The 22,003-nt window shown below is 38.8% G+C and overlaps 2 protein-coding genes across 5 annotated transcripts in view; one reads left to right on the forward strand and one right to left on the reverse strand.

The window, feature by feature from the left end:
* The window catches only part of sema5ba (sema domain, seven thrombospondin repeats (type 1 and type 1-like), transmembrane domain (TM) and short cytoplasmic domain, (semaphorin) 5Ba), a 242,106-nt gene extending 234,990 nt beyond the window's left edge, over nt 1–7,116 (forward strand). Inside the window, exon 22 of one of the 4 annotated variants that reach the window (XM_057852115.1) lies at nt 5,903–7,116. In XM_057852115.1, the coding sequence (XP_057708098.1) occupies nt 5,903–6,085 (183 nt within the window). In that variant the 3' untranslated portion in view covers nt 6,086–7,116. The remainder of the gene's footprint in view (nt 1–5,902) is intronic. The other 3 variants (XM_057852114.1, XM_057852116.1, XM_057852118.1) reach the window with 3 other exon arrangements.
* An 8,739-nt stretch (nt 7,117–15,855) lies between these two features.
* The window catches only part of slc49a4 (solute carrier family 49 member 4), a 51,606-nt gene continuing 45,458 nt past the window's right edge, over nt 15,856–22,003 (reverse strand). The window contains exons 7-9 of the mRNA XM_057851754.1: nt 21,745–21,872; nt 21,490–21,672; nt 15,856–16,977 (exon numbers count right to left, since the gene is read on the reverse strand). Coding sequence (XP_057707737.1) covers nt 16,862–16,977; nt 21,490–21,672; nt 21,745–21,872 — 427 coding nt within the window. The 3' untranslated portion in view covers nt 15,856–16,861. The remainder of the gene's footprint in view (nt 16,978–21,489; nt 21,673–21,744; nt 21,873–22,003) is intronic.

The raw sequence follows: 22,003 nt of genomic DNA on the forward strand, positions 1-22,003 counted from the left end.
CCCTTTACTTTCAGTGCAGCAAACTCACTCCAGCAATTCAGTGAGGATCTCTGAATGATCCAATGTTGTCCTAAATGACCGATGATGATAAATAGAATCCACCTGTGTGTATTCTAGTCTCCGTACAAATGCACCTGCTCTGTGATAGTCTCAGGGTTCTGTTTAAAGTGCAGAGAGCATTATGAAAACCAAGGAACACACCAGGAAGGTCCGAGATACTGTTGTGGAGAAGTTTAAAGCCGTATTTGGATACAAAAAGATTTCCCAAGCTTTAAACATCTCAAGGAGCACTGTGCAAGCCATCATATTGAAATGGAAGGAGCATCAGACCACTGCAAATCTACCAAGACCCGGCCGTCCTTCCAAACTTTCTTCTCAAACAAGGAGAAAACTGATCAGAGATGCAGCCAAGAGGCCCATGATCAATCTGGATGAACTGCAGAGATCTACAGCTGAGGTGGGAGAGTCTGTCCAGAGGACAACCATCAGTCGTACACTGCACAAATCTGGCCTTTATGGAAGAGTGGCAAGAAGAAAGCCATTTCTCAAAGATATCCATAAAAAGTCTCGTTTAAAGTTTGCCACAAGCCACCTGGGAGACACACCAAACATGTGGAAGAAGGTGCTCTGGTCAGATGAAACCAAAATTGAACTTTTTGGCCACAATGCAAAACGATATGTTTGGCGTAAAAGCAACACAGCTCATCACCCTGAACACACCATCCCCACTGTCAAACATGGTGGTGGCAGCATCATGGTTTGGGCCTGCTTTTCTTCAGCAGGGACAGGGAAGATGGTTAAAATTGACGGGAAGATGGATGCAGCCAAATACAGGAACATTCTGGAAGAAAACCTGTTGGTATCTGCACAAGACCTGAGACTGGGACGGAGATTTATCTTCCAACAGGACAATGATCCAAAACATAAAGCCAAATCTACAATGGAATGGTTCAAAAATAAACGTATCCAGGTGTTAGAATGCCCAAGTCAAAGTCCAGACCTGAATCCAATCGAGAATCTGTGGAAAGAGCTTAAGACTGCTGTTCACAAACACTCTCCATCCAACCTCACTGAGCTCGAGCTGTTTTGCAAGGAAGAATGGGCAAGAATGTCAGTCTCTCGATGTGCAAAACTGATAGAAACATACCCCAAGCGACTTGCAGGTGTAATTGGAGCAAAAGGTGGCGCTACAAAGTATTAACGCAAGGGGGCAGAATAATATTGCACGCCCCACTTTTCAGTTTTTTATTTGTTAAAAAAGTTTAAATTATCCAATAAATTTTGTTCTACTTCACGATTGTGTCCCACTTGTTGTTGATTCTTGACAAAAAATTAAAATTTTATATCTTTATGTTTGAAGCCTGAAATGTGGCGAAAGGTTGCAAGGTTCAAGGGGGCCGAATACTTTTGCAAGGCACTGTTTCTTCTTGAGATTTTGTTGGGTCTACTCATGATAGACATGTCTATCAAATTTCATGAAATTTTCTAACTAAAATTAGAACTCGGGGATGAAACCTTAAAGAACAATTTCAGATTGGATCCATCAAAATAGCCCCTGAAATGACCACTTCAGACCAAAATGGCAGACTTCATGTGACATTTACCACATGACCTCTTGAGACTTTTTTTGTGAGTCTACACATTATAAACATGTCCACCAAATTTCATCTTGCTAAGTCCAAATGGTCTCCGGGGCTGAACCTTTAAATAACAAGTCCAGAATTTAGCTGTCAAAATGCCCCTTGAAATAACCACTTCAGACCAAAATGGCAGACTTTCTGTGACTTTTACCACATGGCTTCTTCAAACTATTACATGAGTTCACAAATTATAAACATGTCCACCAAATTTCATCTTGCTAAGTCCAATTGATCTCCGGGGCTGAAATTTTATTGAACGAATCCAGAGTGGAACTGTCAAAATGGCCTGTGAAATGACCACTTGAGAACAAAATGGCAGACTTCCTGTGACTTTTACCACATTACCCTCTGAGACTTTTTTGTGAGTCTACACCTTATAAACATGTCCACCAAATTTCATCTTGCTAGGTCCAAATGGTCTCCGGGGCAGACTTAAAGAACAAGTCTATTATGGAGCTTTCAAAATGGACTGTGAAATGACCGCTTCAGACCAAAATGGCAGACTTTCTGTGACTTTTACTACATGGTTTCTTCAGACTTACACATGAGTTCACAAATTATAATCATGTCCACCAAATTTCATCTCGCTAAGTCAAAATGGTCTCTGGTGCTGAATTTTTGAAATACAAGTCCAGAATGGAGCTGTCAAAATGGATCGTGAATTGACCACTTCAGACCAAAATGGGAGACTTCCTGTGACTTTTGCCACATTACCCTCTGGGACTTTTTTTGTAACCTGTCCTGTTCAGCTGTTTGACACAGAGAATGGAAGTCTAAGTGCCCGGGTTGTCTGAACAGTTTTAATGTTTCACATTGAGAGTCTGATATACTCCCATTGTGATCATTCAAAATACCTTTTTATTATGACAAAGCAGCGAACAGGAAGGGATTATGGGGGGACAGAAGAAAAGCAACACAAGAGAAGAAAGAAAAGAAACACATACTCAAACAACAACAAGAAATACATAGAAAATCTAGACTAATTATTAATATGCTGGTGCCATCGTCAGCGAGATGTATTTCTGGTTTACACCATGTGGGGGCCTATTGGCCAGTGAAAGAGGGGGACGGGGGTGGGGGTGTCTATAAGCTAAGTGACTGAAAGAGGTAGAGTGTACACAAATCAGTTCTGTGATCTAGAACCCAGTAATCATGTGAATCTCTTATAAATGTAAGCCCGTTGGCGACCAACCCTACGCCGCCCCATCGCCAACCCCGGCACCAGGACCCCCAACCCGAGCATGCCCTACCGCATCCAGCAGCACGCGAGCCCCACCGGACGCGCGACAGCCACGCAGACGGGCGGAGAAGCCGCACGGGCACCAATCCAGGGCCACGGCCCCCACCCAGCCAGCCCGGGGAGGGAGGGTGGGCGGGGGGTCAAGCGCAGCCCATCCCTCCTCCCGCAGCCCAGCAAAGGAGCCATCGTCCCCCCCGGGATCCAGGGTGGTCCCCCGGGCCACCCGCGCACCCATCAACCGGCCTTCAGGAATGGCAGGAGGGGACGCACCACCAACCCCACGTCTACCCCCACACCTGCCCGCCCACCCAGGCCACGAGCCACAGCCGCAGCCCCCCAACCGGCACGGCACGCCACGAGACCCCCAGCGGCCCACCAAGCCCAAGGCAGGGCAGGGCCCCCCGCCGGTGCAGGCAACACCCCTCTGAGACTCTTTTGTGAGTCTACACCTTATAAACATGTCCACTAAATTTCATCTTGCTAAGTCCAAATGGTGTCCGGGGCTGCATTTTTAAAGAACAAGTCTATTATGGAGCTGTCAAAATGGACTGTGAAATGACCACTTCAGACCAAAATGGCAGACTTTCTGTGACTTTTACCACATGGCTTCTTTCTACAGAATATAAACGTGTACACCAAATGTCATGTTGTTAAGTCCAGAAAGGCTGCTTCGAAATGATCCCTGAAATGACTGCTTCAAACCAAAATGTCAGACTTTGGTATTGTTTATCACATGGCTGCTTGACACTTTTTTTGTCGAACTCCTCATAATTGACTTGTCAACCAGATTTCATGTCACTTAGTGAAACCAGCTGGGTTTTTTTTTTTTAAGCTCAAGCTGAGTCATTTGACTTGTTAATTTTATGGCGAGTCATCAAACTCCGCCACGGTGCTCCGACAACGTGCAATGACAAAACCTCAAAAACACGTGGCACTTAACTGTCATCCATCTGTCTAGTATATGTGATTTTAATTTGAAAGCAATCACACTAAACATCTGGGACAATTTTCTTTTTGAATGGCCTCTGGAAATCTGCCAAAATGCCTCAAAAACTGCGAATTCAAACCAAAATGGTCGACTTCCTGTTTTTTCAAAATGATAAATGAGCATAGTTACTAGTTTTCTGTGTTATGGCAGATCATCAAACATCACTGCTATGCGCCATCCTCACTCGGTGACAAAAATTCAAACATTTAATAACTCTGCATCATCAATCTGTCTATGATTGGTAGATCAAATCTCATAGTCATCAGACAAAGATCTGAAATTGCAGCTTTGGCGGAAAATGCCCAACTTCCTGCAGCCTTTTCTTGGCGAGATCCTCCGGCGTGTTGTCCATTAGCGTGCTGAGTAAGTTCGACATGGAACTCGATTATATTTGTTACAGTGATTTGCTTGCGCCTGTGAAAACAGCGGCCAACTAAACGCATCTGCCACAATCAATTACTCAGACTTAACTCTTTCAGTGCTCTGTTCGTCTTTCTGCTGTGAATTTAAAAGAGTTTATCGCTATTGGACATCAAATCAAATCGTCAAATCTAGTAACATCTATTAATGAATGTAAAAATGTTAAAAATGAATCACATTTCACTTCCGTGGACGGCATAAGACGTTCAATCTATTTTAACTGGGATTTCTCACGCGTTAGTTCGAAGTTTGTTCCAGGCTGTAAACATGTTTGTTTTGATGGTGAAATTGATAGGAATGTGAATGACCAATTTCATGATGATACGGTAATTATTTAATAATTGGTGGCATCGTAAATCTGCCACGTCATGATATACAGTGTGGAAAATAAGTATTTAGTCAACCAATAATTGTGCAAGCTCTCCCACTTGGAAATATTAGAGAGGCCTGTAATGGTCAACATGGGTAAACCTCAACCATGAGAGACAGAATGTGAAAAAAAAAACAGAAAATCACATTGTTTGATTTTTAAAGAATTTATTTGCCAATCATGGTGGAAAATAAGTATTTGTTCAATACCAAAAGTTCATCTCAATACTTTGTTATGTACCCTTTGTTGGCAAAAACGGAGGCCAAACGTTTTCTGTAACTCTTCACAAGCTTTTCACACACTGTTGCTGGTATTTTTGCCTATTCCTCCATGCAGATCTCCTCTAGAGCTGTGATGTTTTGGGGCTATTGTTGGGCAACATGGACTTTCAACTCCCTCCACAGATTTTCTATGGGGTTGAGATCTGGAGACTGGCGAGGCCACTCCAGGACCTTGAAATGCTTCTTACAAAGCCACTCCTGTGTTGCCCTGGCTGTGTGTTAGGTATCATTGTCATGCTGAAAGACCCAAATTCTTTAAAAATCAAACAATGTGATTTTGTTTACCCCCCCCCCCCCCCCCCCCCCCCCCAATTTCTGTCTCTCATGGTTGAGGTTTACCCATGTTGACAATTACAAGCCTCTCTAATCTTTTCAAGTAGGAGAACTTGCACAATTGGTGGTTGACTAAATACTTATTAGCCCCACTGTAGCTTGCCAGATTCTTTACAAACAACTGAATTCTGAAATTGAAGTGTGGAATGGTTACAGCCTGACTTCCTGACTTTTGGAAGAGTGCGCTAGCAATTGGCTAGTTAGCCGGCATGATGTTTAGCTTGGTTGTCTGCGTGCTCTGTTGCCACTGAAGTCCAGTGTACTTAAAATTTGGAGTTTAAGGCAATAACTTGATTATTGTTTTATATTTTCCATCAAAATTTGAAAATTCAAGTGAAAAGGGTTGACTTGAAATTTCAAGTTCTGCCAACTTTTTTTTTGCGGTGCAGGGTTAAAAATGTCTTTAAAAGTCTTAAATTTCACATAAGAAACCTGTAGAAACCCTGTAGAAGATGAAAACCTCAAACATTAGCTTTAAACCTTTCATGATTCAATATGATTTTTTCTTTCCTTAAGTGATTTTATTTCATTCATATAGGACAGAGCTCTTACACATGCCGCCCTGAGGCCAATTGCGTCTCACAGGATTTTACGGTCTGTCAATAAATGGCTTATTTTTGTGTTTTCCAGACATTGAACAAGAACAACTTAACGCCGGACGAGCGCTCCAACTTGTTCCCGCCGTCGCTACAGCAACAGCAGGCCAACGTGTACACCACCACATACTATCCGCCCGCGCTTGGCAAGTTCGACTACCAGGCCAACGCCTCGCCGTCGCCCTGCCGGACGTACAACCGCACCAACAACAGCTGAGACGCGGTTACCTGAGCCGCCCGGTGACCCCCTCTTTACTCAGAACTACAAAGCGGAACGTTCCGCACCGGATGAAAAAGCGGGGGATGCCGAACTTTTACAAAATAGTCCTGCTGATGAACTCTCCAAATGGGCCGTGGTGTAAATAATCCCGCCGGGAAAAAGACTCAATTTCTGGATCGCTCTGAGGGAAAATAGTGCGGCCGTCATATCAAATATGGCCGTCGTGCTGCGTTAAAGAGAGTTCAGAATAATAAGCTCGTAGATAAAACTTGTTTTGTAACGTTATAAGAAAAAAATGGACTGACTCAAAGTAGGGCTTCAAGCTTGGTAGGGTTTAAAGTCGAGCTTCAGAGTAGGGTTTCAAGCTAAACTTTCCCCAGATTCAAACCCTACTTTGCAACTTTTTCGTGTAGCATCACTAACTTGTCGTCTTTGGTAACAAAACATTTGGAGTCTTTATTTTTGGGTGTGCGTGGGTGTGTTTTCTATGCAAGTGGGCGTGTTTTAGATGAGCGAGTGAGCGGTCGCCGGTGGAGCGGTCGCCTTCTCCTTCACACTGTGAATCTTTTTGCTACTTTCTATTTTTCTACCAGCAGGACAATAAAAATACAAACTTGTTCATGACAAAACGCAAGCGCAAACACGAACATGAACGCTTTGTCTTCTTCTTTCAACTCAAATTGTGTTATTGGCTGCCATTGACGGCGCTGGACGTCCAATCCATTTTGACTGGGAGGGTTTGCAGCGAGTCAAAATGGATTGGACGTCTATCATAGTCGATGACATTTTGTCCTCACACTTACGACTTTCACGTGCTTCATGATGGATTTATTTTATGTTTATTGATGGAGATGAAAGTCATATTTTGACAGCAAAAGTGCACTCTCGCTAATGGTTGATTATCATTACACTCACTCAACACCTTAACGGCAACGCTGCTGCCACCAAAGCTGCTTTTTATATCAATTGAGGCTGAACGAGTGAATGATGTGGCGTCACACTGGTGGCCTGTTTTACGACTTGATGGGGTTTTATGTAGTTTGTTCGTTTTTGCTGAGCAAACACCCAAGTCTGGCAGGGACATGTAGAGAAAAAAATCGAAATACTTCTTAAATAGTTGTGCTGTTATTACAATGTTTCAATTTTTAAAAATCGTAAAATGTAGTCGTTGCAAGACTCAAGTACTGAAGTATAATTTTAACTGGTAAGTCGAAAGTTACAAAAAAGTCGCAATATTACGCAAATTATTTTACCGTCTTGAGAACAAAATATAGTCGTGAGTATAGTTGTAATGTTATGGAAAATCTTCATACTTATTCAATGGTTACACTACTGCATAGACTTCATAATGTATTGACGGGACACAGGGCGCGGGGCCGTTAAATATGGGGGCTGCATTGTTGGCGAGGCCGTCACAGTTGACCTAGTGGGATCACAGACAAAACAAATTCTTGTAAATAAATGCTTAAATCCCTGAATTCTTTATAGATATGGACGCAAAACAGTCTTGTTTCTTGGTTTAAAAAAAAAACAAAAAACGTGTAGTTAGAATTGTCGAAGTACAATGCTAGTCTGTTAGTAAATGTAGCTAGCGGCCGCCATATGTGAACAGATATTTTCCGGTGAAAATTCTTCTGCATAAATGCTTAAATCCTCGAATTCTTTATAGATATGGACGTAAAACAGTCTCGATTCTTGGTTAAAAGCAAAAAAAAAAAAAAACGTGCAGTTAGCATTTATTTTACGTAAATATGTCGAAATACAATGCTAGTCTGTCAGTGAATGTAGCTAGCGGCCGCCTTATGTAAACAGCTTTTCCGGTGAAAATTCTTGTGAATAAATGCTTAAATCCCCGAATTCTTTACGTAAACAGAGCTTTTCCGGTTAAAATTCTTGTGAATAAATGCTTGAACCCCCGAATTCTTTATAGATATGGACATAAAACAGTCTCGATTCTTGGGAAAAGCAAAAAGAAAAAAAAACGTGCCGTTACATTTATTTTACGTAAATATGTTGAAATGCAATGCTAGTCTGTCAGTGAATGTAGGTAGCGGCCGCCTAATGTAAACAGAGCTTTTCCTGTGATAATTCTAGTGAATAAATGCTTAAATCCCCGAATTCTTTATAGATATGCACGTAAAACAGTCTCGATTCTTGGTTAAAAGCAATAAAACCGTGCAGATAGCATTTATTTTGCGTAAACTATGATGCCATTGCAGTAGTGGCTAATTTCTCCCATTGTTTTTTTCACAACGTTAAAAAATGCACGCATGGTGCAAAAAAATATATATAATAATTAATTACCTTGAATCCTCGAACAAATCACTCCTTGGACAATCCTTCCTGTTTGTATGCGGTACAGCTTTCGTACTTTTTCAAAAGAAATCCGGCGTTCGATCGCTGCGTGCATGTGTTTGTGAATAGCTCCTCTTGATGTGGGCGGCCCCCTATTTGAATACGAGGCGCAGCGCATGACTGGTATGACCCGTCAATAACATTATGCACTCTGCACTAATGTTACAATAACGTCTCAATAGTATAAACCGGATGAAGAAAAGTAGAGACATACTCTTATGAGCAGTAGCCTGGGAAGTTGGGTGCTGCAGCACCCATTGGCGTTGAGAAGAAAAAAAAGTTTAGGTAGATTCTTTTTTTTGTTTTTGTTTTTTTGTCAAAAATAAATCAATAAATATTACATATTGAAACAATAGCGTCTTTAGCTTTGGGGATTAAATATATACTGTATGTTGAAAGGGTTTTTTATTTATTTATTTATCTATTTGCTAATAACATGGTCACCACCTGACATCTTACCAGGTCACGTTGAGTAAGGCGCTATTGGAATGTGTAACGTAGGTTTTGTTTTTGCTACAAATAATAAAAGAATTTAGGACTAGTAGGTTCGTATGCTTGAGCTTAATGGAGTGTATGAATTGAGACGGACAAGAGTTTTTACATCACCAGCTTTAGTGGGAAAAAAATCAAATTTTATACAAATACAAAAAAAATAAACATTCAACAAATACACACAAATTAGATTTCAATTTGGCCAATAATCAATTCAGTATATTTGATTTGGTTTGGGTGCACCTTTTAAGTTAGAATGTTTAGGAAGTACCTTTCAGTCTAATTGGAATTTCTAAATTTCAAATTATTGAACCAAAAAATGTGGCACAATTATGAGCTATTAATACCTCTTTTTTTTTTTTTTAACCGTAGGAAATTTGTTCCTAGCCTTGTTCAAAAATACACTTGTGCACCTGTTCAGTCAAAAAATCTCCTAACGAACAGTTCACAGTTCCTGAGATATCAAAACAAGTCAATAAAAATATGTCAAAGTCCTGCCAATGTAATGCACAGTGCAATGCTGAATGGTGAGGTATTAGTTCCAAGCTTTTGGTCCTACATCACCAAGGGAATGCAGCAAGAAGGTATCCAAGTTATCTCACTCTTGATTCAAGTGGGTAGCTCGCCATCAAAGTCCAGAAAGATGGTCTAATGACCAGTCTGACACAAAGACCAGTGGAAACAAGGACTAAGGGAAAAAAACATGACCGATCTCTCCGACCGTGTTTTGAACAGTTGGGCCGCGTTTTGTCGATCCACGCGTTGGTCTTGCAGTTTTTCTTTTCTGTTGATAAGCTCTTCAGGTTGTGTGTTCACTCGTCTTTTAGGCCATTCCGTCTGTCTGTCTGTCTGAGTCACTGTTCAATTTTGTTCTACAACCTATCGTGCTACCTACTGAAACATACGAGGGCGCGACTTCCTGCCTTACGAGCAATAGGCTGAATTATTGTTTGCAATCGTTCTTTTTTTCATCTCTCAATAATTTGATAAAAATAATTCAAATTAAATGTGAAATAATACGTTTTCGCAAAATTTATGTAACAATGAAATACACAATATTTTCATGTGGGTTACAAATGGAAAAGTTAAAGATTTAACAGGGGAGGCGTGAACATGGCACAAAAACGTTGGCAATTTTTTCTTTACAAAAAGCAGCAGATTAAGACCATAGAGAACTTGAAATAGCTTGCATTATAGCCATATTATTGTTTATTGTTCCTGTTCAACTGCCGCAGTTCAGAGCGCTGTTATTCGTGTGCAGTTTATTTGAGTGTTGTGAAAAGTGGGTGTTAAACCGAAGCCTTTTAGTTTTCAAATGTGTTTGTATGTAATTGCGCCATCTAGCTTCGGGGATTTGCATGATAATACACAGGCACTATTATTTCCAATGCAAAAACTCCAACACACACTGTAGTTGAAATAAAATGCTGTCTTTGTAGTAGCCTAGTAGTAGTACGCAAACTATCCGGCATCCATTTGTACTGCCATTGTGCCCGCCTTATATGGAGAAAATGTGCGAGCATGACAAATATGGAACGAAAGGTGTGTTTTTGGATGAGGAAAAACAAAAAAAGATCCTCAGCACCCCCTGCTGTGAGTGACTTCCAGCGTCCCTGGTTACAAGTCTTATAAACTGAAGTAAAATTTTACAGTATATTCAAAGTAATATTAATCAAATGATTTTACTGCTACAATATGAGGAAAAACGTTTTAATTTTAGGAGAATACAATGAAGCAACAAGAATAAAATCAGTGATTGAACTGTTATTTCAATATCGTCGCAATAGTAAGATAAAATCGTATATTTACAAAAACGAGACTGAGTTACCAAAGTCAGATATTACGGAAAAGTCGAAAAGTTACCAAAAAAATGTACTGCAAAAACCCTACATTTTTCACAGCAACGAAAATAAAAGTGGTAATTTTACAAGAAAAACTGGAAGAATTAGATCGCAATGTTCTGAAACATTCATAATAGTTCAAAGGTTGTAGTTTTATTACAACGTCGCAAATGTAAAAATCATAAGAAGCAAAGTGCACTATAGTCATAATGTTGCAATACTGAAGTCTTGAAACTGTTTCCGTTGACTCGAACAGTTACAGAAAAGACTGAATATTACTGAAACCAACTGCAATGAGAATATAGTAGTACTTTTACATGAATCGAATTACTGCTAGAAAGAAGTAATTTCACAAAAACTCACAATGCTTCAATGGTAGTATTTGTTATCACGATAATTTTGCGATAATGAAAATTGTAAAAAGAAAACAGTAACAATAATGCATTATAAAATTCCTATGGTTTGAAAACTAAATTCATAATCTAGTGCAAGTTGTCATGAAGCTGAAGGACTGAAGTATTTCTTTTTTTACAGTAACGTAAAGTTAAAAAAAAAAAGTCAGACTATCATTGAAACCATTTTACTGCTATGAGAAAAAAAGTGGTAGTTTCAAGGATAAATGCACACAAGAATTAAGTAATGTTATGAGTGAAGTACCATTTTTCGGTAAAATTTACATTGATGCTTGTGCTGTGAGTAGACTTAAATTGCAGTTTTCTGAGAATAAAGCCCTAATTTAATAAGTATTGTTCCAAGGCGTGTTTTAGTAAATTAAAGTTGAAAAAATATATATACAGTGGGGCAAATAAGTATTTAGTCAACCACCAATTGTGCAAGTTCTCCTACTTGAAAAGATTAGAGAGGCCTGTAATTGTCAACATGGGGTACTTTAACCATGAGAGACAGAATGTGAAAAAAAACCAGAAAATCACATTGTTTGATTTTTAAAGAATTTATTTCCAAAATTAGAGTGGAAAATAAGTATTTGGTCACCTACAAACAAGCAAGATTTCTGGCTGTCAAAGAGGTCTAACTTCTTCTAACGAGGTCTAACGAGGTTCCACACACCTGTATTAATGGCACCTGTTTTAACTCATTATTGGTATAAAAGACACCTGTCGACAAGCTTAGTCAGCCACACTCCAAACTGGCCAAGACCTAAGAGCTGTCGAAGGACACCGGAGACAAAATTGTAGACCTGCACCAGGCTGGTAAGACTGAATCTGCAATAGGTAAAATGCTTGGTGTAAAGAAATCAACTGTGGGAGCAATTATTAGAAAACGGAAGACATACAAGACCACTGATAATCTCCCTCGATCTGGGACTCCATGCAAGATATCACCCCGTGGCGTCAAAGTGATAACAAGAACGGTGAGCAAAAATCCCAGAACCACATGGGGGGAGCTAGTGAATGACCTACAGAGAGCTGGGACCACAGTAACAAAGGCTACTATCAGTAACACAATGCGCCGCCAGGGACTCAAATCCTGCACTGCCAGACGTGTCCCCCTGCTGAAGCCAGTACATGTCCAGGCCCGTCTGCGGTTCGCTAGAGAGTATTTGGATGATCCTGAAGAGGACTGGGAAAATGTGTTGTGGTCAGATGAAACCAAAATAGAACTTTTTGGTAAAAAACACAGGTTCTCGTGTTTGGAAGAGAAAGAATACTTAATTGCAACTAAGAACACTATACCCACTGTGAAGCACGGGGGTGGAAACATCATGCTTTGGGGCTGTTTTTCTGCAACAGGACCAGGACGACTGATCTGTGTAAAGGAAAGAATGAATGGGGCCATGTATCGAGAGATTTTGAGTGAAAATCTCCTTCCATCAGCAAGGGCATTGAAGATGAGACGTGGCTGGGTCTTTCAGCATGACAATGATCCCTAACACACAGCCAGGGCAACAAAGGAGTAGCTTCGTAAGAAGCATTTCAAGGTCCTGGAGCGGCCTAGCCAGTCTTCAGATCTCAACCCCATAGAAACATCTGTGGAGGGAGTTGAAAGTCCGTGTTGCCCAACGACAGCTCCAAATCATCACTGCTCTAGAGGAGATCTACATAGAGGAATGGGCCAAAATACCAGTAACAGTGTGTGAAAAGCTTGTGAAGAGTTACAGAAAACGTTTGGCCTCCGTTATTGCCAACACAAAGGGTACATAACAAAGTATTGAGATGAACTTTTGCTATTGACCAAATACTTATTTTCCACCATGATTTGCAAATAAATTCTTTAAAAATCAAACAATGTGATTTTCTGTTTTTTTTCCCCCCACATTCTGTCTCTCATGGTTGATGTTTACCCATGTTGACAATTACAGGCCTCTCTAATATTTTCAAGTGGGAGAACTTGCACAATTAGTGGTTGACTACTTATTTGCCCCACTGTATAGTAATATTACTCAAATCATGGTACAAATTACAATAGTGAAAATATTCTAATTGAATAAGTACAAGATTTTTTTATTTATTATTTAGATACTGTAAATAGTGTTTAACCCTTTCAGGGACCGTGGTCACTGCAGTGGACAGCGATTCAAAAGTTGACACTTAACCCTTTATAGAGCAAGTGAATATTTTTAATTATTTATTCATTTATTTAATATATATTGTAGTTTATATTATGTTAATTGAAACTAAATGAAAACAAAATGAATAAAAACAAATACTTTGTTTACTCCCCAAAGTAACACTAAAAATGCCCCCCCTTAGTACTAATATTTAACTCATTGCATTCTATTGACAATGACACCCATGGTATTTAAACTGTGAGGAGTGGCTGTAAATTCTCATGTTTTAATGCCATTGACGGCCCTAAACGCCATGCGTTCATTCACCCCACCCAGTTAAAATGGTTTGGACGTGTAGTGCCATCAATGGCAGCTAATGAGTTAAATGAGTGCCCTTGAATGGTTAATATATATATGGCGTAAAACACTCAGGTGACTTGAAGTTCCGCTCTGAGATCCCCAATTTGGCCAAATTTCAAAATACTCCGATATGCATGTGTGACACATCATTGGATATCTTAAAATCTCAATTTTCTGGGGGAAGAAACATTTTGGACAGGAGGGCATTTAAAAAAAAAAAGTTTTTCAAACAGCAAAACCCTACCTGGAGGTGAGAGCATGCGAGAACAGAATAACAGACGCCATGATTTTAACGAGATATTATCGCGTACTTACCTTGTTTCGATCCAAAAACTCCATGTAGCAGGTATCACTGAGTGTCAAGACACAGCTGTGAATGGCCACAGCTGGATTTTTGGGGGGATTTTATGGGTGAAACATGGTGAAACATTCAATTAAGCGATAGTTATGACGTAGATATCCGTGACTTTTTTACAAACGCATTTTTTTCATTGTGACATAATTTGTTTAAAAGTTTAATGTGGGTAAATAATTTTTTTAAGTTGTTTTTTTTTTTAAACAAAATATGAGGCATCAATTAAGGATTCTAAGCTAAAATCGACAGACATTTTGAACAATAAATATAATCAGTTACCTTCGTTTTATGGCTGGGTTGAAACAAAAGCTGTAAACGGGGGTTTTCGGGGTTAAACGGACAAATTAAAATAGTTTGGGGGCTTAATGCGGCATGAATCTGCTATGGCAGCATATAAACATATTGTTCTATCAAACACAACAGTTGTTTTGGCTTAAAATACAGCAGTTTCTTTTGAAGAGTGAAAGAGCAGAAACTGCTTTTTCAGTCTTGTCTGTGTTTTCCGCCATATCTTGAAGCTCTGCTGCTCTGAGATCCCAAATTTGGCCAAATTTCAAAATTGTCCTATATTTATGTGTGATAGTTCATTAAAAAAAGCTTAAAATCTCAAATTTTCTGGCGGAAGAAAAATTTTGAACAGGAGGGCATTTAAAAAAAAAAAAGATAGGATTTAGGGGTTTGAAAAAAATTAACTCGAGGTGAGAGCATGAGAGATCATAATTAAAGACACTATGATTTTAACGAGATATTATTGCGTACTTACTTTGTTTCGATCCAAAATCTCAGTGTAGCATGTCTCACCGAGTGTCGACACTGCTGTGAATGGCTGCAGTCGCACTTTTTGGGGATTTCATGGGTGAAACACGGTAATATAACAAGGGTCGCAATGCAGAAACCGCAGACATCAAGGAGTGGTCATGATTTTCTTTTTCAAATATTTACCCTTTTAAATGTTTTTTTTTTTCCTTCCAATTTTCTTTGTTTGGATCGATTATCATCTAATATATCAGGGAAAATGCGACATTTACAAAAAAAAATATATATATATACAATCAAGAGATAGTTATGAGGTCGATATCCAAGACCTATTTACAGACACAATTTTTTTCATTCTGATGTAATGTTTAAAAGTTTAAAAATATGCGAGTGAATCATTTTATAAAGTCGTTTTTTTTTTTTTTAACTAAATATTAGACATAAATTAATGATTCTAAGCTATAAATGATAGACATTTCGAATAATAAATATAATTACTTAGTTTCTTTTTATGGCTGGGTTGAAACAAAGCGGTGTCTGTAAACGGGGGTCTTCAGGGTAAAATGGACAAATTAAAAATAGTTTGGGGGCCTAATGCACCATGAAATTGCTATGGCAGCATATAGACATATCGTTCTATCAAACAAAACAGTTCTTTTGGCTTAAAATACAGCAGTTTATTTGGGGGTGCAAGAGTAGAAACTGCTTTTTCAGACTTCTCTGTTTTCTGCCATATATATTATATAAAATCATGCACGAAAGGGTTGAGCCAAAGTTTGATCTTACTCAAAAAGTTGAAATTTTCGAAAATTAATGGACTCTAAAATTTAAAGAAAGTTACAATTTTATGGGGGGGAAATGCTATCCCAATCTTACAGAATAAGCTTACATGAATTAGAAAAATTGTTAAAAGTACACAAAAATAAAGTAACGTTACCATTATAGAAGTGAGACTTAACTAAAGTCGTAATGTTATGCAGATAAATTTAGATAATTTTTCCAGGTTAAACAAGTATAAATTGAAGCAAATTAAACAGTTATGTTTGAACTAAAAGCTCACAACGTTACACAAAATAGTTGCAATTAAAAAGCCTTTAAGTTATTTGAACCACTTTTAATAAGAGAAAAAAATTGTATTGAAAAACTGTACTATTTCGAGAAAGACTTATAAACTTGAGTTTGAAGTTTCTTCGGTATTCCAATCTTGTCTTATTTGAACGTTTGCATCTAAAGAACAAACACATCCTGCTGTGGTCTTGTCTAGTCAATCATCACAGCATTGTTATTCATAAAACATTTTTAATAAGGTGCTGGAGTTTTCCCATACGGAGTGTTTAGGATATTTACAAGGCCAAGTTCCACGAGCGCGACGTGATACAATAAAAACGACAAAAGACAAACACTTGCGTTCAAGACGAAACAACAACAATTCCATTTCTGTGCTTTGTGCAAACATTCTTTGAGTCCTTTAAAAATCCTTTTGTTTGCTCCCCTTTTATCCTTGCTCTCTTTGAGGCTACACAATGAAAACGTCCCACTGAGTCACCTCGTTTTGGCTTACATGCACACACACGCACAAAAAAAAAAAATGGCATTGTTTGCTCAGAACTGTAACAAAGTGACACAAATAGCTTTTAAGAGCCCCGTTGAGTCTGGTGACCAATCACGGAGAACCTTATGTATCAAATTTAAAACAATAAAAATAAACATTTGGTAGGTTTTCTTTATCCCTTTTTCGGACACCGTGCAATAAAAGCGCGCCGCCAAACGAGCACACACAAAATTGTTAGCTTAAAATCACCCCCAAAAGTGACGCGTTAGCTTTTCAAAGGTCCAGTAAATCAAACGACCAATCCCGGAGCTTCTCACGTTCAAGTTAAAACATAATCATCCCACACCATCCCAAATAATATTAATCAAAAAGTGTCCAGTTTGGCCGCTGGCTTGTCGTCGGAGGCCGCGAAACAACCGTCAGTAGAATAAAATGGCCGCCGGGAAGTCACAGGAAGCGACGTCTTGGGCGGAGAGTAAACGATTTGTTAAGAAGTCCCTTTTCGTTTGTCTCTCTTGCCGGCTTTGCGATCCGGAAGGTCATCTTGCGTCCGTCAGACTGAGACGAAGACGTCCAAGTAGAGGCGGTCGTACGACTCTCGGAAGAAGAGGATTAGCACCAGGCTGAAGACGCAGGAGCCCGTCAAACACCAGTTGAGCCACGATAACTCTGCGGACAATAGAGTCATTTTAGCTCATTGGCTGTCATTGACGGCAGTGAATTGTTGCCGTCAATGGCAATTACACATGATGATCCACTGTCCAGTAAGGGTGTGACAAAATATCGAAATGGTGATATATCGTGATTAGGGGTGAAACGGTTCATAAAAATCTCGGTCCGGTACGTACCTCGGTTTTGAGGTCACGGTTCGGTTTATTTTCGGTACAGTAAGAAAACAAAATGCAAAATATAAATGTGCAAGTTGTTTATTATGCGCCTTTGTGCTTTCAACAATAGGAACACTAGCCTATACAAAGCAAGAATTCTGCTCAAAAAGTAGCGGGTATTTAAAGATAATCCAACAACAATTTGCCTTTCAGACCCCGCGTATTGATCAGCTTTCTTTCTGTAAGAAAGAAGAAAAAACAAGGCCTGTGCTAAAGAGAAAAGCAATCCCAATGACAAAGATTTTAACATGTATTTTACAAATGAAATGCCTCAATGAATCATTTTTTTTCTAATGAACGGTTTTCAAAAGCTTTATTGGTGGATTTTCTCAAGTTAAAGCGCCACACAGATATTAATCAATTCAATTGTGTAAGCAGGATCTGTGTATTATTCTTATTATTTAATTACAGGTGTTTTAGCTCATTTCAATTAATTTTATTTGAATGGGCTATTATTTATTTTATTATGTGTTTATATTTTATATTATTATAGCAGAGAAGACCGCAGTAAATCAACAAAGACAAGTCAACTGTGCCCCGATCTACCACTCAAGATATCTGATGGACTCAAAAAGTGGGTTACGATTGCATATTAGTTTGAAAATCGACCGGATCCACCGCATTTTTACACAAGTGACTTCCGGTCTACCCGATCCTAGCTACCGGTAGTAATATTGACGCAGGAGGGTCGCGTCTCGCGTCAAATAATAAACTCTGCCGTTCTTTTCGTGTGCGTCGTGCTGAGCCGCCTTTGGGACGCGTCTAACACGCGGCCGCACTGCGACTGGTGTGCATTGGCTGACTGACTTTAACGCCCGCGTTTCACTGCGTTCTCGCGGCGGCCACGTTGTCACGCCGCTGACGTTTCTGGGTTATACTGTCCTACCGTGTTAGTCCTTGTTATAGTAGAGAAGACGGAGTAAATGTAATCTACACAAAGAAACTGTAACCTGGTCGACTCACAGCCTCGAAAAGTAAGGGTTACATTACGTCAGAAACTCGTTCGGTACGCCTCCGTTCCGAACAGAGCACCACGTACCGAAACGGTTCAATACAAATACATGTACCGTTACAACCTTAATCATGATACTTTGTATCCCAAAAGGTTATCGATATGCTCCTGTCAAGAATTGAGATATCGTTTTAAAAAGGTGTCAATGTTTAAAAAAAAAAAAAAAAAACATTAAGTTGCTACCAAAATCTTCCACCATAATAGTGTCTCAGTTAACTCTAAGGCTGCCATTGACAGTGCTCGACGCCCAATCCATTTAGACTGGGAACGTTCGTTCATCCAAAGCCAGAGCATTCACATTCATTCGGTCCGATTTTCAGGGCATTTACAGGTCACTTGCTGTTCATTTTAGGGCATTTACAGGCCATTTCTTATTGAGTTTGAGTCACTGCCAATTTATTTGGGTGATTCACAGGTCACTTCCTGTTCTGTAACTCAAAATAAACAGGAAGTGATCCATAAAATACCCCAAAATCAACAAGAAGTAACTGAAAATCAACAGTCAAATGACCTTAAATGGCCCAAAATTACCTCATTGGCTGGCATTGGCTGCCACTGGCGGCCATAGATATTCAATCCGTTAGAAGTGGGAGGGATGCCACCCTCCCACTTCAAATGGATTGGACACCTACTAGTGATAAACTCATTCCAATTCACAGCAGAAACTTGTTTTTCTGTTTATTAGTTGTTTGTAGAATATCCTAGAATGATTTCCTGACCAATGTATCGATAATCGTTGTTTCGCCATATCGTCAGATCATCGCTATCGTGAGCTTTGTATCGCAAATCGTATCGTATCGTGAGGTACCAAAAGGTTCCCACTCCTAATATTGACACCAAAAGATATTAACCGGTAACGCTTTATTTGACAAACAGTCATAATTATAACACGACACTGTCATGACCATTAATAAGTGCTTTTGACAGATGTCATTTAGTGTCATCTGGCAAATTATCTCACTTTTGAATGGATGTAAAAGATCCAAGCTGGAAATAGATGGAGTTCCTGAAAAAAATTGCCGGATGACACTTAATGACATCTGTCATAAGCATTCACTAATGCCCGTGACAATGTCGCGCTATAATTATGACGGTCATAAGACAGTCCTATGACGCCGCTGTCAAATAAAGCGTTACCTATTAATCCAAATAAATCAACAAATAAGCCACGCTGGACTATAAACGGCACGATTCAAAATAAGGGAAAAAAGTAGTGGCTGACAGTCTGAATATTACGGTAGTAATTATTTTCTCAAATATATTTTCAAATGTTTCATAAATATTAACGTATTTTTTAAACTAATAAGTTATAGTTCTGCAACGATTAATCAATTAACTCGAGTATTCGATTATAAAAAAAAGATTCTAATTAGATTTTGCTGCTTCGAGTATTCGTTTAATTAAAGTGGCGTTGTAATGGTTTATTTCGAAAGTGTTTGCATTGAGTTTTATTGATTTGGGTGGATACACTGCCCTCTAGTCTGCCTCATTTCACATGGCTGAATCCAGCTGCTGCATGTTAAGACCAACATAAGCCAAGTTTTTGTTTGAGCTTATGTTTTTTAATGCAGTCGTAATTTAGTTTATAAATATAATTAGCCATTTGTTTTTGTAGGAATATGTGCCTGAGCCATTTGTTGAGAGCAAAAAAAAAAAACAATAGCGTTTTATAGCATTTAAGCTAACGGTCTTTTGCTGTATAAATTAGCCAATTGTTCTTTTGTTGTACATAGATCCTTTTTTTTTTTTTTTTAAATACCATTTGAGGTTCAGCTCAGGTATTTTAATTTTTCATGTTCCTTGTCCGATTACTTGATTATTCGAACTAAGAAGTTCATCAATTAATCGACTACTAAAATAATCGATAGCTGCAGTCCTAATAAGTTACACAATATTTTTCACTGTACAGATCTGCCAACGCAACATTTCGGTTTGGGCAAAAATATGCTAGATATATGTACAAAAATGTGGCGGTATATAAAAAATTTGTGTAACTTATATATTGAATATATTGGATGGATGGACGGACAGATGTTCTACACCATGTTTTCATTCTTTCAACACAATGTTTTTCAGAAAGTTGGCACAAAAATGCGACAAATTTGTCATCGAAAACACTTAATCCTGTAATGAGTAATATAAGTGTCTGTAAAAGTGACAATTTCTTTGAAAAATACAATATTTTGCTATTACAATCCTGCATTTGGTTTCCAAGAGGCTGCATAAACTATGAAAATGTTGACTTGTAATCTTTCCCTCCCAGTTCAAATGTGAAAAAAACCAATTCCGGACCCCTAGGAAAACACCCGAGTGAAGTCTCACTGCAGTAGAGGTTCTTTGAGGCTTTGTGAAGCTCCTACACGTCGCTCACTTCATACGCGGTTGAAAATAAAAGTCAAATAATGCTGCAATTATTCCGGCGCGCTGCATAATTCTGGTGCAAGGGCAGAGGTATTTGGCGGCAAGACGCCTCGATTTTCTGCTTTGTATTCGCGCCGACGCACTCTGCTAAACGCGAGGTCGGCCGAGGGTTCCGCTGACGTGACTGAGAGGCCGAGTGTGTCAAGATGGCCACCAAGAGGATTGATTGTTTACAATGTGAAGAGGAGTCCATTACAGAACAAGGAGAGCCAAAATATAATAAAAAAATAATAATAATAATAATAATGATTAATAACAATAAATTGTGTCAAAAATGTATTATTTTAGCAGTTAATTATTTGGAGATGTATTTTAATCTTATTTTAAAATTTATTTTGACAGTTTTGTATTTTTTTGTATATGTGAACATAAAAATGTATTTGGATTTTTATGTACTTGTATTTATTTAAACCTTTATTTATTTAAGTTTTTATCATTTATTTCAATTTTTATTTATTCCAACATCCATTTATTCACATCAATGTTAACTGACATCAACATTTGCATTAATGTTTGAATTAATTGTATTAATTTTATTCAATGTTTATTTATATATTTAATTTGTATTTATTTAAATGACCAATGGAAATTTAAATTCATTAAAATTGAAATACAGTTTAAATGAAAATTGAAATAAATAAAAGTGGAACTAAATATTGAAATAAATAAAAACGAAAGAACATTTTAAACGTCACATTTAATTACTTATGTATTTCTGCATATGCATATTCAATTTTTACAATCCTAGTCCTCCATAGTCCATACTCACCCTAATAAAAGAGTTACATTCATCTGGCAGTAAAGTCGCTAAAATAGTTTAGGTGAGAAGAAGGCAACAAAGTTCCAAATCTGTGTTCTTACCTTTACAGTAGAAAGAGAGGAAAAAGAGCAGCAGTCCGGTGAATAGGTTGCCCAGGAAAGTGACCACCCCGCACGTGATGCCTTCAGGGACCGGGTACACAGTCTCAATGAAGAGCTCAAAGAAGATGGGCACGCTGCTGTTGATAAAGATGCCCACCAGGATGCACGACGTGTACAAGATGGCTGTGGATAACAAACGCTTGACTAAGACTGCTAACTTTAACTGGCTTATTTACCATCTTCTATTAATCGTACCTGCATTGGAGGGCAGGTGTGTAAGCCTGCTGAGGCAGGTGAGTGTGAACCAGGTGGAGGCTAACGAGGCGCCGGCTAGCATTAGCACCAGGATTAGCTTTAGCATTCCTCGGATGGAGTCTGCAAACCTGGAAAGAGTGCCACTTTAACTTCGAACTCTGGCTTCATTTCAAATCCTTATTACTTTACCGAGAGGATCAGAGCGCGTATCAATACCCAAAAATCCCTCCAATCCATAAGCAGCTTAGGGCTAACTGAT

This window comes from Corythoichthys intestinalis, chromosome 12, assembly GCF_030265065.1.
Source record: "Corythoichthys intestinalis isolate RoL2023-P3 chromosome 12, ASM3026506v1, whole genome shotgun sequence".
NCBI classification, from domain to species: domain Eukaryota; kingdom Metazoa; phylum Chordata; class Actinopteri; order Syngnathiformes; family Syngnathidae; genus Corythoichthys; species Corythoichthys intestinalis.